Source organism: Callithrix jacchus, chromosome 6 (genome assembly GCF_049354715.1).
Source record: "Callithrix jacchus isolate 240 chromosome 6, calJac240_pri, whole genome shotgun sequence".
NCBI lineage: Eukaryota > Metazoa > Chordata > Mammalia > Primates > Cebidae > Callithrix > Callithrix jacchus.
The window spans coordinates 121,220,754-121,238,550 of NC_133507.1; the positions used below are offsets into that span (position 1 = coordinate 121,220,754).

Here is a 17,797-nt window from a genome sequence, read left to right on the forward strand (position 1 = left end):
CCAGTGTCCATGACTGGTTTTTCTTTTAGTTTCTGTTGCTTTCCATCTTCTTACTTTTTTTTAAAAAAAAAAAAAAGTATAATTATAAAAACAATATACCAAGGGGAAAAAATACACAAAGTTAAAAGGGCAAGTTTCCCCCTCTCACCAACACCCTAAGGGTCTAAGGGTTACCAGGGTCAAAGTGTGAGTATCCTTCAAGAGACACAAATTTCCATCCCCCCCCCACTCCCTTGTTTTTTAGAGCTCATACTGTACATAGTGTTCTGACTTGCTCTTATCACTCAAAAATATATCATGGACACTCTTCCATGTCAACACCCACATAGCTCCCTCATTTTTAAACAGCTATTTATTTTTCTACAGTGTGGATATGCCCAAATAGAGGAATCGATGTATCATTGCTCTATTTATAAACCTGGAACTGTGGTCCAAATTTTTTTGGCCCTTACAAATAATACTGTAATCGATATATATGTAAATATATTTTTGCACACTTAATTTCTGTAAGAGAGAAGATCACTTGTGCAAAAGTATGGTTAAAAGATACATGCATTTTTATTATCTATAGGTACTACAAATTGCTTTCCAAAAATGTTTATTAATTCACACTCCAGTCAGCTAAGTATGAAAGTTCCTATTTCTTATAGACACAACCACCTGATATTAAAACATATTTTTGCCAATTTGACAAATAACAGATGCTATCTTATTTTTATTTATGCTCTGATCATTGGTGAGGTTGGGTATGTTTTCATACGCTTATTAGCACATAATCCTTCTTTTGAGAATTGTCTATTTTCTTATTTTGCTGCTTTTCTTTTATTCATATTGACTTCTAGAAGCTGTGCCATGCGTATTAACCCTTTCCTGTTGTGTATATATGTTGCATATATTTTCCCCCCTTAGGTAACACTGTTTTTAGGTTACCCTTCACTTGATAGAAATGTCAACTTTTTTGTAGTCTTATCTGTTAAATTTTTTGGTTATAGTTTCTGAATTTTTTTCATGATATTTCAAATTAGTATTATAAGTCTCCTATATTTTCTTTTAGTCTTTTACACTTTTTATGTTTAGATTATTAATCCATCTGAAATTTTTTCTGGAATATAAGCCAAGACAGTGTATTAATCATGCTTCATTCAACAGAAGGATTTTTTTTTTTACTCAGATAACAATTGTGGGTGTTCAACAAGTAGAGGTATATTAAATGGTTATATTAAATGTTTTAATATCAGGTGTTTGTGAGGGTCTTTAAGAAATAGTCACAGGGTGACTCAGAGACCCAGGCTCCTCCCATCCTATCTCTACCCTTCTCTTGACAAGAGGTCAACAGATTACTACCCACAGGCCACATGCAGCCCACTGCCTGTTTTTGTAAATAAACTATGATTGGAACATAGCCATGCCTATTTGTTTACATAGTGCCTATAGCTGCTTTCCATAAAACAACAGAGTTGAGCAGTTGTGATAGAGACTATATGATCCACAAAGCCTAAAATATTTACTATTTGGCACTTTATTGAAAAAGTTTGCTGACTTCTGCTTTGAAGTCTCAGGGTCCTTAGTTTCCACATGGCACATGAGGAAGAGAGATCACGTGGAAGGCTTTCCATGGATGAGGCCTGGAAGGGGAGTGTAACATTCTCACCTATATTCCATTGGTGAGAATTTGGTCCCTGGCTCACCTAACAATTTGGGAAGCTAGGAAATGTGAATTTATTGTGTGCTGAGAAGGAAAGGGAATAATTAGCCATATTCTGCCAAGGTGTACCCCGTAATTATCCGTTTCTTTCTTCCTTCCTATTTTTAATCAGAATAGGCTAGATTACACCATAGAAACCAACAGCCGTCAAATCTCAGTTGCTTAGAACAACAAAGGCTTATTTCTGGATCATACTACATGTCCATTAATGCTCAGCAGGGATGGCATAGCTCATTGTTGTCACTCACTCCAGTCTGATGGAGCAGCCACCACCATGCACCTTGATGTTGCAGCACTAGGAAGAAAAGAGAATGTGGTGACTGATGTCCCAGCTCTTAACTTCTGACCCAGAGTGATACTCATCACTTCCAGCCACCTTTCATTGGCTGAAGCAACTCACAGGGCTATAGTATAGTTTCATCAGGTGGGAAGTGCAATCTCATCATGTGGTTCGAAGGCAGCAGAGCTGGAATATTTGTGAACAGCCCTACTGGATGGTACACTCACAGACGCAAAACACATATTCATCCCCTCCCTAAGGAAAATAACCCAGATTCTATTCAGTCACTGCACACAATGTCCAAGATCCTAGATGGTAGATGCCCTCCCCAACAGGTTTGAACATTGCCTAGTGATCTGGAGCCCAGAAACTAAAATTCCTCTCTGTCTCCACTACTTATTCAGATACCAAAATCCTAATAGACACAATGATCATGGCATAAAACAGGCTTCCAGGACCTGAGCTATATCAACAATTGTGAGCCCTGCTCTGAACGATCATGCCTAGAGAATCAGGAGCCTGGCACAATCTAGGGGTGGCAAGCAGGGAATATGGCATTTTGCAGAAGTCAATACTGCAAGAAAAACGTCAGCCTTATTGAAAGACATGGTGTTGTTTCTCCATGCTTACAATTAAGCACCCTAATAAAAAGCATAGGTGACAATATGGAGGAGAGCAGTACATACAGATTAAAATTACCTATATGAAAATGTTAAAAAATATAAATGAACATACCTTGTTGATCTCTCAGAAAACATCTGCTCTTATTGTTCTTGTTTCATTTGCTTAAGAAAAGACTTTCACATTTCCATTTCGTTTAGAAAATAGTAAAATGTGATTTATGGATTGCAATCACAGAGAATCATTTTGAACAATATAGTCAAGCTAGCATTACATAGATCAAGATTTTAAACAGTGTAATTTTTCAAATAGTTTCACCATTTGGTGAAAACACCAATATATGTCTTACTCACATTTTATTTCTTCAGACTTTTATATCTCCATACAATAAAAGGAATGTAATGCATATTTTAAAAATCATTTATGCCTAACTCAGAAAAACACTGCTTTGTTAGTCATATGATGTGCAAGAAGCTTTTACATGTTTCAATAAGCATATTAAATCCAACCAGAAACAGAAGTTTTCATTATTTCAGAATAAATTACATTGAACAGCAAAAGGTTCAAGTTTGATTTGAAATTCACTGTCTGTAAAACTTTTAAAACTCTTTTTTTTTTTTTGCTGGGCCCCTTAGCTAACACTTGAAAGATATAATTGTTTTCTTTGGAGTTATTCTATACTTGTCTTTTCATGGGCTAGGCCTCCACTCCCAGTAGAGAATTAGTTTTAGCCTAGTCTGTGGTACAGTGGTTACTCCTACCTTCCTAGTCTCTGTTTTTTCATCGATCCACTGCTTTAACATCTTGGCTCTCAACATATATAGCATTTATTCTTATAGCTCCTATCTACAGTACTTGCTGAGAAGCAGCCTTCTATTATAAAGGCTGTATATGGTTTTCTTAAAACCCTTTCTTCCCTCTGGTCATATTCAGTTCTTGAAAGCATTTTTCTGTCAGACTTCACTAAGCAAGTTAGATTTGGAGTCATGGGAAGATTATGAAGTGGTGGAAGAGAAAAATGAAGATTGAATTCAGTGTTATTTCCAAAGCCCTTCCTAGGAAAAATTGTAGTTTATTATTCATTTTGGAATTCTAATTATGGAGGAAACCTCCCAAAAATGTAAATAAATTATTTAGCCAGAGGACCTAAGAAGTACATCAAATTTCAAGTCAAATGGCCCTAAGTTACTTATTACACCTAAATTTAATAAGCAATAGGATGTTTGTTCTTTATGTGTAGCATGGCTTCTGGAAGCAAGCTTTCCTCTTCGTAGCACAGGTGGGGTCTAACTGTCTAGGTTCAAATCCTTCCTTTACCACTTACTAAAAACTTAGGCAACTTATTTTGCCTCTCTATGCCTCAGTTTCTTGCTTTTTTTTTTTTTCTTTTTTCTTTTAAAGGTTCTGGCTCTGCTTCCCCGCACTACAGTGCAGGGGTGTGATTCTGGCTCACCGCAACCTCAGCCTCCCCAGCTCAGGTGATCCTTCCACCTCCGCCCCCTGAGTAGCTGGGACTACAGGCGGGCACCGCCACGCCAGGCTAATTATTACTATGATTATTTATTTGTTTGTTTTGGGGTTTCACTATGTTGCCGAGGCTGGTCGTGAACTCCAGGGCTCGAGAGATTCACCCACCTCGGGTTCCTGAAGTGTTGGGATTACAGATATGAGCCACAGTGCGCAGCCCTCAGTTTCATTATCTGTAAAACAGGACAAAAATAGTACCTACTGATGGGGTCCTTTAAAGTATTAAATGAGGTAGTACTTATAAAGCACTTGCTAATGTCTGTTAAATAATTATATGATCCACACACCAGTCCAAGGCGACCATATGACGGCAAGAACCACCACTCCAAGTCACATAAGAAAATGAGTTCCTTTCCTTTTAGCTCCTCTCTTTTCTTATTTCAGCAGTGTGTTGTCAACAGGGCTCACCGGGCCACGTTATATTAGCAGATTGGAACTTTATCCGAAAGGTGTTTGTATTTTATTTCAAATTATGAATTACTGAACATCGGATAATGTACGATTCTGCTGTGCCCTCGTGGGACCATAAGAGTGTGGGGCTCAAGAGGCATAACTGACTCTGGTCTGGTATTTATAAGGAGCTTGACAGCCAAGGAGCCGCTCAGAAACAGTTATTGGTATAGCAAAAAAAAAAAAAAGGAAGCTAAAAAGTCACCCTTAAAAATAAATAAATAAATAAACTGAATTGTAGAGCTGCTTGCATTTCACTCTACTGCCTCTGGAAGAGGAGTGTTATCTAAAGTGCTTCCATCATGAATAATGATTGAGAAACTGCTTTTGCTCTCTCGACTACTATACTCCTAGGCAGTAACCCACGGCTGAAGCCCACGGTACCCATGTTAACTTGGTTATTACACACACGTTTGGAGCCCAGAGTGCAGACCCGCAGCACAGGGGAGAAGGCGGAACACCCGGGGTTGGCCGGGTTTCTAAGGGCAGACGGAGCCCCAGCACTTTTTCCGCGCCTGATTTTTCAGGTCATTTTCGAATGGGCTATCTTTGTTTACATTTTGAGTTTGGCTCCTCTCCAGAAAGCATTACTACCTCCTAAAAGGAGAAGCGTCTCGTATTTGCAGACAGCGCTGGGGAAGCAAAGTTCATTTTCTCGGGTAGGAGAAGATGATTCTCTTGCAACACGTGCAGATTGCGACAAAATCTTTCAATAACGGGGAGTTTCGGTGAAGAGGAGGTTTGGGGAAAAGCTAGGAGGTCTGTGTGGGGCAAGCAAGCAAAGTGCGGAAGCTGTACGGGGATTCTTCTAGAAAGTGGGGTGGGAAAGAAGCTAGGGAGGGCGTGTGGAGGGACGGGATCTGTGTCAGAACGTGCGTGTGAGCGGATACAAAACCCGAGAGAGGCGTGAGCAGCGCTGTGTGTGCGAGCGGGAGCGAGGGGCGCCGGCTGGGGTGTGTGTGCCTGGTGAGTGACACCAAGGGGCGGGCGGGCCGGCGGGCGGGGGCAGCCAGCGAGGGGCGGGAGTGTCCCTGCGTGGAGCGGCCGAGCCGGAGTTGTGTCAGTGAAGGAATCCAGTCCGGGGGCCGAGCTGGCTGCGCCCTCCGCCGCTAGCGCCGGCAGCGCGGGGCGAGCTCCGGACCGCGCGCGGCCCAGGCAGCGGCTCCCGCTCGGCCCGCCCTCCGAGCAGCAGGGGCCGCCACTACCGCGCCGCCTCCCCTGGCGACCGCGCTCCCGGGCCCTGGCTCCAGCTCCGACCCGGGACAGAGCGGCCGGCGCTCGGCACTGAGGTAAGCCCGGGCCCCCCAGCCACCGCCGCCCGGGACTCGCCTTCACGCGGCGCCGGCCGGGGATGCGGGACGCGGGCGGACGCGGCGGGGCCTGCGAGTCCGGGAGGGAGACTCGGCTGGGCCAAGCGTTCCGCAGCCGCGGCAGCCCAGGCTCCGCCGCCTCCCGGGGCGCTGGGTGTGGCCCGCGCTCGGCGCCGACGCGGGCTGGCAGCGCGGACCGGACGCGGAGGTCGCAGTCCTTCCTTTCTCTGGCCCGCGCGGACTAGCGGGAGGAGGTGCCGGCTGGGACGTACAGGGGCGCGCCCGGGCGAGCGTGTGGCCGCCGCGCTCAGACGTGGACCCGCCCGCCCCGGATCTGAATCACCCGCGGCCCCGGTGCCTCGCCTGCCCTCCTCCCGCGCGGGCGCCCCGGGTCCCTTCCTAAGTCAGAGGGAGACCCACCGCCCCCCACCCTCTGGTCCCGAGCCGCAAAGCCCACGTCAGCCGGTACCACCCGGCCCTCGGATCCCAGCCGGTTACGGGGGCCGCGGCCCTGGGAACCGCCGCACCCCTGGCGCCCGGCGGGAGCTGGATGCGTCGGCGTCCGTGCTGAGCGGGCGGGCGGAGGTGGTGGGAGCCGACGCAGAGCGCCCGGACCGCGGGACGAAGCGGTAGCGCCGCCGCATCTGGGGAGGGTGGGGGCGGAGTCCGCGGGTTGCGGGCCCGATCCGGAGACTGGGCTGTTGCGGGAGGAGCTCCCGCTGGACTCCGGCGCGCTTGAAAGATCGCGCTGCCGGACACGCTGGGCTGAAGGGCCGAGTCTTCATCTGCGCGGGGAGGCGGCGGTAGCGTCGCGTCTTTGCGAGTGGAGGTTTCGGGTTCCCGCGGGATTGCTGTGTTTGTGAACTTCACGAGCTTCTCAGGACCCCCGCAATCCTGGTTTTAGCGGATGTTAGGATTTTGGAGACCTGACACGTTCATGAAAGATTCTGTACGTTTTCTTTTGACTGTATTACAGGGTTTGTAGCTTGAGAACTAGTGAAAATCCTTGAACTTCAAACACAGTCTCTTTGCTCATTTTTTAATATTAAAATATGTACCGGCCCCCTCACAGGCCCACAGACTTTAAGACAGACGACTCTGAGATTTTAGAACCTGTGCAGAGAAAGTGGTTTTATACCAGTACTTGAAAGAGTAAGGTCATGTATCTTTTTAACATCTTTAGTTTGTCTTAATGGAAGGATTCATTACCACTTTGATTGGTACTGTTTTCCAGAGTTTAAGCAAATTTCTAATATGGCAGGGAAAAGGACAGGAAGTCAGAATCCTCTTCTCTCTGGGAAAAGAAAAAGGCTTCAAGTAATGCAACTAATTGTTTTGAACGATACCCTGAAAATAGAGTGGGCGTCTGGATAAAATATTTGATAGGCCTTATGAAATTGTGTTGCTTAACCAGAAAGCAATGTGTTGCTAGATGGGGCAGTTTTATCTAGTAACTGTCGTGTTTAAAATATCTGTGTATGATATTATTCGTTTAATTTAACTGGGGAAAAATCAACTTTGGGAATGGTTTTTAGACAAGGGAAATACTGCAGTTTCTAATTAGAGTTTTGGAATAAGCTCAAGCCGTGTTAACCTATGGTATGGAGCAGCAGAACAGAAAATATGTCAAATTCTGTATCGGTGTGGCTTTAAATACACACACACAGACACACAAACTAGAGACTAGCCCCCCAAAAGATAATTTGCATAAAAACACAACCACTTGAATACAGAGAATAAAGAGGTTAGTAAAAACTGAACATCTGGGAAAAGAGTGTATTAATTGGCAATTTTCTTTCTTTAATCCCTGAAAATATTAAATGATTTTCTAAGAATCAACTTAGTTTAATGTGCTCATTTAGACAGGCAAAATGATCAAGACTCTTTTTGTATTCATTTTGTTTAAGGGAGCCCCCTAATGAAAGTCTTCAGTAAACAGTTTCTCTGCATGAATTGATTTTCATGAGGCCATTGTGGAGAGAGGTATCTGTGGGCTTGTGAGGCTGCTCTACCACACCATAAGGATCAGGAAAAGAAAATACCTAGGTCACACCGTTGCAGTCTTTAAATGCATGCCAATCTGAAGCATTTACATGGACTCCTTTTATCATGTAAATGGTCGTCTTTTACATTGGAAGTTAAGCTTTAGAAATATCTTACTTTGGATCCAAATTTTTGTCAGTTTCTCAGTCTGCGATCAGAATTGTGCTATCATTCATAATGAATATTCATGAATGGTTGTATGTTGGAAGAGCATAGGTGATCTTCATTCTATTATTTTATACAGTTTTAATCAGCATTTTATGAGGTGAGCCAGGACAAGAACTTCTGGTTACAGTTTGGATAAGATGGAAAAAGTCGAAGTTGCTCTTGGTAAGATCTAAGCTGCTACCACCTATCCCACTGGACGACAAGAGGGGAATGTGTTTTGTGTGCACTCGACAGGTACTGCTTAGTCACTGCTTCATAGTACTTCTTTCCTAGTCATCTTCTGTAGCACTTTTACTGCCATTTGACTGTGATAATTAAATCATATGTTTGTTATAATTTCTGTGCACAGAAGAGTCGATTTTACTAGCATGGCACCAGACATGAGAATTAGATGTCTCATATGAACAGATTTAAGTGATTGGGTCTGTTTATTGATCTCTGAATGGTTGTGCATTATTCAACTAATCCATTTCATCACTGTTTTGCCTTAAAGTGTAATTCACACAATTAAAATAAGATTTTCATGTTACAAATAGTTAAAAACCCAGTAAACATAATTATAGAAAAAAACAAACCTTTCTTTTTTATTCCCTTTTTTGAAGTACTCTGCTGTGAAGGTGTTATTTCTTTGACACATCAAAATGGCTAATTTGGAGTTGTGATGCTTGTTATGTAAATAGGCCATATGTTGAATTTCTGCAGAAGCTTATTCCTTCAGTGTTGTGGTAATGGGTAGGATCCCCTAGGTACCATAGCTGAGAAAAACAGTCTTATGAAGATATATTTCTCTCTACTACTTACATCATTTTTATTATTTTTGTTTTATAGCTAGTGTTTTTATTTTCTAATAAAATAATTTTAAATGTGGTATTCTCCATCCTTACTTTATACAAATCTTTATCTCTAGTACTGATCCAAACTCCATTCCCATTATCTATTTGCTTAATTAATAGACTTTTTATGGTGGTTGTCCTGCTTTCAAGCCAAAGACTACATGCTTGGTAACAAACTTTTCTTCGTATTCTCTCTAAACGTGTTCCTTTTATGATAAAAAGACTTTCCTTAGCATTCTCTTCATCACCCAGACTGGAGATCTAGGAACCATTGCTGACTCTTTTCTCTCTCACTGCCTCTGTGAAACTATGTATTAAGTCCTATTTTTTTTTTTTTTAATTTTTTATTGGATTATAGGTTTTGGGGTACATGAGCAGAGCATGCAAGACACTTGCGTAGGTACACACATGGCAGTGTGCTTTGCTTTTCTTCTCCCCTTCACCCACATTTGGCATTTCTCCCCAGGCTATCCCTCCCCACCTCCCCCTCCCACTGGCCCTCCCCTTTTCCCCCCAATAGACCCCAGTGTTTAGTACTCCCCTTTCTGTGTCCATGTGTTCTCATTTTTCATCACCCACCTATGAGTGAGAATATGCGGTATTAAGTCCTATTAACTCTTTCTTTTTAATGGTTTCTCTGAGTCAGCCCCCACATTTCCTTTTTATTCTTCACTATCCCTCATTGGATTGGAGGCCCTCAGCCCTCAGCGTTTCTAGGATGATGATACATCTTGGTCTCTCTGTAATTGAGTTTTCTGCATTTTTTTTTTTTGTGTGTGTGTGTGTGACAGAGTTTCGCTCTTGTTACCCAGGCTGGAGTGCAATGGCGTGATCTCAGCTCACAGCAACCTCTGACTCCTGGATTCAGGCAATTCTCTTGCCTCAGCCTCCTGAGTAGCTGGGATTACAGGCACGCGCCACTGTGCCCAGCTAATTTTTTGTATTTTTAGTAGAGACAGGGTTTCACCATGTTAACCAGGATGGTCTCGATATCTTGACCTCATGATCCACCTGCCTCAGCCTCCCAAAGTGCTGGGATTACAGGCGTGAGCTACCATGCCCGGTGAGTTTTCTGCATTCTTAGCACTTCCAACACGTCAACCTTCCTAAAACTCTTCCCTCAGAACTCTTTTCCAAGGATTGTTTCACGGGAACAATACTTTAGCATTGTTTAGTTTTGCACCATAGTGCAAATAATTTTCATGCCCCCCCACCTTCAACCATTGCTTAGCCTCTCAACCTGGTTTTAATGTACCTCACAGTCTTGCCCCAAATTAACTTACCAACTTTATTTTCTACTTCTTTCCAACATGAACCTTCTGTTTGTACTAGTCAGATCTCACTGCCCTTCTAAGATGACATGCTCATTTTTATGTGTCCTCTTTTGTTCATACCCTGCCTTTTAGAGTGTCTCTTTTCTTTTTTTTCTCTGACCTAACCACATTCTTCAAGTTCGAGTCGGCCTGCCCTGATCATGTTACTCTCATTGGTTCTTTCTGCACTTGTGTTTGCATCCTTCCTCTGGACCATCGGATCCTTTCTTACACTGTTGTGTGCTTCATTCTTGCTTTTGCAACTAGATAGCAAGTTCCTTCAGGGCACCTTATATTCTGTCTACATGCCCTTGGCCATAGGAAGCACTTGATAAATATACCTGTAAAATGAATAAACGTAAGAATGATTTTTTTTTAAATGATGGGCTTTGATATTGACTCTGTACTGCTCATCATTAAGTCCCCAGAGCCTAACTCACAGTGTGACACATAGTCATGACCTCAGTAAACATTTGTTAACTTAGAAATTCATGTTGACATTGGATAAAAGGGACAGACATTTGAAGGAGGCGTCTGTCAAGGGTTTTTTCCCCCCCACTTTTCTTCAGTGGTTCTAATCAGCTTCTCCATTCATCAGCTGTGAAAATTCTGAGGACTAGGCATTTCCCAGAGTTGGGATAATGATGGAGTCTGGCAGTTGTGCGTTGGAATTAAGAAGCCTGTAGTTATTTTAAGGTGGAGTGATGGGCCCCAGTATTAAGCAAAAAAAGCATTCAGGCTTTATGCCAGTATTTTATACGTCAAAAATTAGGCTAAAGTTATCAGTTATATAAAAGTTCAGCTAATCAGCTCTAAAATTTCAGACTGTATTTATTGCAGGACTGCTCAAGCTTTTCATTTAAAAGCATCCTTGTAAATTAAAAAAATAAATCTGGGGACCCATCTGAGGGTGAAAGGTGATGTGGGAAGAGTCTGCCACATCCCATTGTATTCAAGACCAAATTTAATTCTTTAGTAAGCCTTATTTTGTACAAGGCACTGCCTCTGCTGGGAAGGAGTTTATAGCCTAGCAGGAAAAATAACACGTATCCCAGAAACAAAGGTCTAGCAGAGCGCAGAAGGAAAAAAAATCTTCTGTTAGGGAGTGGAAGGGATCTTCCTAGAATGACAGTTGTTTGAGGTGATTACTGAAAGGATTTGGATACGATTCAATAGCTTTTAATGGGAATATAAGGATGAGGGAAGGGTGATGTGAGTGAATTTCGGGGCCAATTTGTTGACTTTATATCAGTGCTCTTATAGTACTGCTGCTTCTGAGCTGAACCCAGCTAGAAGTCTTCTGAGCATTGGTGGGCTGTAGTGTTCAATAATAGAACCTAAAGGATATATAGATACCTGCAATAATTACGTATGGTGCCAAGTGCTGAACTGACTAGGACACAAAGCACAAAATAAATTTTGGAAGCAATATAACCAGTGTGTTCCTGGGTAGCATCCAGCTCACTTAGAGTGCTTGAAAAGGCCTCCTGCATTATGGAACCACCACTAAAGGCTGACACTTTCACAGTAATGTAAATATTGAGAGGTCCAGCCCAGATTGTGTTCCCAAGCAGCCAGCCATATGTGGAACACTGCACAGTGCACCTAGCCAAGCTGAGTAAAGGTGTAAACACACTGTTATATGAAACCCTCATTCTGATTCCGTGAAACTACTCTCATGGACTGTAAAGCTAGGACCAATGGGGATGTTTGAGGAATACAGGTTTTGGGTCAATATACAGAAAGTTGCCCCATAATAGATTGTGCTGTTTCAGGAGGTGATAGGCCCCCATTACTAAACACGTATAAGTATAGCCTATATGAGACAATATCTTATTTAATTATATGCGTTTTCTCCTTTATTTTCAAAACAGTGCTATGAAGTACATACTCTTATTACTCCAGTTTCACTGAAGAGCAAAACTGAAGCCTAGAAAGGTTGAGTAGCTAGTGATTTGTGGAGCAGGTATAAAGCCTAGGCAGTTTGTGGGCGGAAACTGCATATGCACTGAGATGAGGAAAGGATGCAAACATTAGGTGGCCATATGGATTTTCAAGATTCCTTCCTAATGCTAGAATTGATTCTTTAATTCACCTTAGGGATTAAGATGCTAGCTATTGCAAAGCACCAATTCATTATCAGCACCCAGTTCCTAGGAGATTCAGAACAAAGTGAATACAGTCATCATCATCATAGTTATCACTTATTGATCATCTTATTTAAACCTCAGTGGAATCCTGGAAGATAAGGATTATATACCCTTATTGGGAAAACTGAAGCTCAGGGAAGTTACATAACTTGATTGAGTCTGCAGAGTTGATAAGTGGCAGATCAATCTGTTTGGTGTCTGACACCCAGGCCCTGCTTTTTCTTACACCAGGCTGTGAGGTGACACATGGTGACACTGAAAATATTTACCTATCAGTATGCACAGAAACCAGCAAGTCAGGCCACTAGCTGTTAACAATCCCTGTGGCTCTGCAGGTGACGAGTATCACCTAAGGTAATGTTTAGGCGCAGTCTGAAGGTGTGTGAAAAGCTTGGTATTCTACCAAGACCACAGATCTGGAGCTCAAGTGACTTCTTCCCATGCACAGCACTTATGTGATTTTATACATGATAAGTAGTACTATTAAAGAAAGAGAAAGCCTTCCTGGATAACTATATTGCATTTATATTTCTAATTAAGGAAAAATGGTTTTGCAGTGATGATCTATGTTCCTTATAAATGGCAGGCTTTCTTTCCATTCCTTTTCTTCCTTCTCCTTCTTCTAGTCTGAGGCTAATCCCTCTTGCTTCCCCAGGGACCTTGCTTCATTTTTTTCAGGGTCTCAATGATCCTTTTCTTTCAGCATATAAACGTACATAAGTCTTTCTTATTCTTTATAAAAATGGAAAACGATGAACAAAATCTCTTTGGTCCCTTCTCTCTAGGTTTGGGTATGTTGCGTATCATTCCTGGTCTTAGCAGGCAGCTCCTTGAAGGATGGGTCCTTCAAAGACCACCAGGTCCATTATCTAGAATTCTCTATCACTAATTGAACTTTGCACAGCATTTGGTATTCTTGATCACTCTCTGCTCCTTAACATGTTGCCCACCTATTCTCTGAGTTATCCTTTTCTCCTAATTTTTTTTTGTCCAGCTGCTCTGTATTGGACTTCTCTTTACGGTCCTCCCTTCCTCTCAAACCTTAGCATCCCCTAGAATTTGGCCCTCAGCCCTCTGCTCATTCTTCACATTTGCCATGTGGCAGCTCATCCTCTGTTTTCTTCTACTACCCCTATATGCCACTGATTCCTTTGGAAATCTGCATCTCCAGCCTTGAAATCTTACCTGACATATGTTTGAAGTGTCTTTGACTCAACAAGTTTGAAACGTCACTTCCCCAACTTCAATCCAACATATTCCTTCTGTGTTTATCTCAATGATTGAAACCTGTTTCACCAAGTTTAAAATGTAGAACAACTTCTTTGTCTTCTTCAACCTCTACATTTTATATAGAGACTATCTTTTCAGACTCTCGAATCTGCCCGTTCCTCTGTGTACCATAACCTTCATTACTGCTGTGGTTTGGATCCTCATCCCTTTTCTGAGGATTATTGCAGTAGCCTCATAACTGGTCTCTTTGCCTTCTGTCTGGCCTGTCTCCAATTTGTTCCCCACACGCCTTTCTAAAAGGCAAATGTGATCACGACTCTCCACTGCTTACGATCCTTCAGAAGAGTTTCTGCATCTTCAGGTTAAAAACCTAGCCTCCCTGGCATGGCACAAAAGCTTTTTCGTGATCTGGGCCTTTCCTTCAGGTGCATGTCAGTCTTCTCTAATGATTCTGGGCCCCAATGTCTGCTCCTGCCCATAGCATCCCCACTAAAGGAAAGAAATGATAGGTGGGATGGGAACAGAGGCAAGATAGTAGACCTGCTGTTAAGTACTGTAGCCACTAGCTACATATGGCTGTTGGGCACTGGAAGTACAGCTGGTTCAAGATATGTGTAAAAGACACCATACTTTGAGACTATATGAAAAAAATGTAAAGTTTCTCATTAACAAATTGTAATATTGAATACATCTTGAAACAGCAATAGTTTTGATATAGTGGGTTAAACAAAATATATTACTAAAATTAATTTCACATATTTCTTTTTTAAAAATATGATTACTTCATGGGTGTTAACATGTGATATAAAGAAAAATCATGGATGTTAACGTGATATAAAGAAAAAACTAAAATGTGATTATTAGAAATTAAACATCACCTGTGTGCCCATATTATAGTTCTATTAGACAGCATTGTTAGGGAACATCTTGTTTTTAGGAGTTGCATCCTGTATGAGCCAAGCCCATGAGCTTTTTGAAGGATTAAGTCAGCCCTATTGGTATAGAAAAGTAGCAGTTGGTCAGTTTCTTCAATCCAGAGGTATGAGGTATTTGGATAAGATTCAGAATCTCAGAAACAGATTCTGAACACTACAGCAAGGAGTTATATGTACAACAGGCACAGTGTGGAAAGCACTATTAAAGCACATCTGTTTCAGCAGGCCCTCCCAGTCACCATCAGGAGTGGGAGGCAGGAGTTCTCATGACATGGTAGAGGGAGAATTTGAGGTAGACAGGAGGAACAAGGGAAGTGAAAGTGGACTCACATTCCCTGGAAGCCCCCTACTTGTGAGGCACCAACTGAAACCCTGAGAGTCAAGTCTCTGAGATTCCCCATCCTGCCATTGATTCTTTGCAGTGGGCTAAGTCTCAGCTCCTCTGCTGTCTGGCTCTAGAATCCTGAACAAGTTAATGAATCTGTGAATCTGGAGTCTGAATAATATGCACACTGTACAGTCATTGTGCATCAAACAAAATGATGTGCCCCAAACTGATAAGGGCTCTATAGAAATTAGTTATGCCTTAAGACACTGAGGGCAGTAGTCTCTGGATGATTTGGCCCAAAGGACTCTGAGGGAAGGGCATATGGATTGTCAGAAAGACCTGGAAGATAGCAAGTGTTGTCTTGAGAGATATGTGGAGTTTTATGTATTCACAGTGGAAAAGCCAACCTGTGATAGGAAACCATATCTTATCTGGTTGGATCAGGAAGGAGAACCCCTCCTAGAAGAAGTGATGGGAAGAAACCGTGACTATCAAGAGAACAGTCCAGTAGGATTAGATTCCAGTGAGATCTAATGATAGGCAGTGTGATTCAGTGTCTTCTCTAGTGGTGGTTTGCCTGCTGTAGTCTATTGGACTCTTAGATTCTGAGAACTTCCCTTCTCGGTTTCAATCTGGGCAGCTGTTTTTATTTGCTTCATGAGTAAGCATTTTGTATAAGATTTTGTTAGGGGCAGAGGTTCTTGTGCTAAAAACAAAAGTTTGAAATTCCTGCATTATAGAAAATGGCCTGCGAGGAGTGGTGACCACCTTGGTGTGATTGTTTCTCCCTCATTTGTAGGATCTAAGACCAGTTTAGGTCTTTACAGAGGGAATACAGCTTTCTTTCATCTGAACCTCAGTTACTTAATGGATCAGCCATGCAGTTTGCCTTGTCCAGGCAGTTTAGCCAGGTAGCCATAACTTAGTCTCGTTCTTGGGTAAACAAATTTTCACTTTTGTACTGGGTTCCCCTTTGTCTCCCACATTCCCAAGTCCTGGATTTGCGTTCTTGTGGAGGGATCCTAAATTGTCATAGGTAAGGGTGCTGTCATGTTTCCCCAAGCCTTCTTGGGACAATGGTGTCGCTAGGGCTGGGTCACTGCTACTCCCTTCTAGGCCTCTTCAGTACTGAGACCTACTAGCAATTGTCAGAAAATTTAATAGATTATTTTCAGAATTGAATAACTTGCCTGGAGCTTGGCTTTTCCCTGGTTCCAGACCCCTGACACCAAACATTGCTTGCTAATTTGCTGTCCCGCTGGTCTCATTTGTACAATTTGGAAGGAAAAGGGAAGATAGATATAAGGCTGATTTTCTTAAATTACGATATTATTCATGTCTTTGTCTCTAGTGAGAAGATTGGTCTTATGTGTGTATGAGAAAGGTGGTTGCCTTTATGTTGTAGTTTCAGAATCCATACTGCTGAAAAGGGCACTTCAAATATCAAGTTTCTCTTTTTTGCTCTCCAATATGTGAGCCTACATTATAAAATCTATTCAGTTTCCTCAGACCATGTATGATTTAGAAGAAAAAGAAGACAGGCTTTGGCACTTGAAAGACCTGATTTTGACTCATGTAATTGCTGGCTATATGAACTTGAGCAAGTTATTTAATCTTTCTGAACCCCAGTTTTCTCATGTATGAAGTGAAGTGAGTAGCACCTACAATTTTGTTATGATTTTGTTATGACTAAATAAGATAAAATAGAAAGTGCCTGGCCCCAGGGCCTAAAATGCAAATGCTATGGAAGTGGTAAGTCAAACTTACCCTTGTATCTCAATTCAACCTCCTTATGTGGAATAATTTTATAGACCCTTCCCTGAGATTGATCAAGAAGAGGATATGAAATCTGGGGCAAGCGGCCTAGATTACCCAGCAAAGGGTGAAAAAAGGACCAGAAGGAAACTTCCTTCCTTCTGGTCCCATCCTCCCTAATGATTTGCATTTGTGAAAATATTCATCTGAGATGATATGTACAGCATGAAGCCTTGGAAAAAAAGGCATGTTTACATCCTCTGCCAGGATAGCATAACAATTAACAAAGCAGGTTTCAAATCACTGAATAGTTAGGTGAACTTCCATCAAAATAAACTTTTATTTCTATTATTTGCTGATAGATTACAAATAAAGAAAGCCACTAAAATATCCTGAAAAAAGAAGATTTACGTACGAATTAGATACCAGGGACAGATTTTTCACACTTATTTTGTTGGAGCTGTTCTTTCCTTAGCTGTGGGTGTTTTGGAAGTTCTTTTGTTGGAGCCTTTGTTGCCTACAAAAAGGAAAAAGCTTTAGTATACTAAGGTATGAATGATTTTGATTGGAGGCAATATTGTTCTCAGTATGGGCTGACTTTCATGTATTGTAGTGATTACTAATACATAACCGAGAAAACCCATTTGTTGAAGTGCCATAAAAAGCAGAGAATCTGATCTCACATACTGCCCTGATCGACAAGTGTTTATTTTAGGAATGTGGACAGTCCTATAATTTTTTAAGGGAAAAGGGGAACATGTCCAGTCACTGTGACTGCAGATGTACTGAACTGGCAGGTCTTTTTCCTTTCTCATTTATTTATCTTGTGGAATCTGAATGGTGGTTTCAGTACATGCACTGGGCTTCCAGTGACTTGCTCAGCTCTTGATGTAATTGATCACTCCACTGTAATTCCATACCCTCGATTTTAGTGCTGTATCAAAATCCTGAACACTCAAGGAGAGTATGTAAATCTACTGCCTCAAAAATTAGAAATAAAGGCATTAAAAATGTTATTTAATGCTGGTTTGCGGCACTGAATATATAAATTCATTCATTGTTCTGGTAGTCCCTGAGCGAGAACTGTTTTGGCTGCAGTGGATGATGTCAACTAAGGTTTCCATGGTAACACTAATTTATAATATCTAA

General features: G+C 42.0%; 1 protein-coding gene across 18 annotated transcripts in view; it reads left to right on the forward strand.

Moving 5' to 3' along the window:
* Window positions 1-5,005: 5,005 nt before the first annotated feature.
* Window positions 5,006-17,797, forward strand: part of SPATS2L (spermatogenesis associated serine rich 2 like) — a 171,651-nt gene continuing 158,859 nt past the window's right edge. For 4 of the 18 annotated variants that reach the window (XM_003733208.6, XM_078328081.1, XM_035305248.3 and 1 more), the window contains exon 1: window positions 5,502-5,872. Coding sequence is in view for 4 of the 18 variants with exons in the window: in XM_008999156.4 (XP_008997404.1) it covers window positions 6,801-6,842 (42 nt within the window). In the remaining 14 variants the exon portion in view is untranslated. Of the gene's footprint in view, window positions 5,343-5,501; window positions 5,873-6,229; window positions 6,843-8,180; window positions 8,339-17,797 lie in introns of those variants that run through there. The other 14 variants (XM_002749609.6, XM_002749612.7, XM_078328078.1 and 11 more) reach the window with 6 other exon arrangements.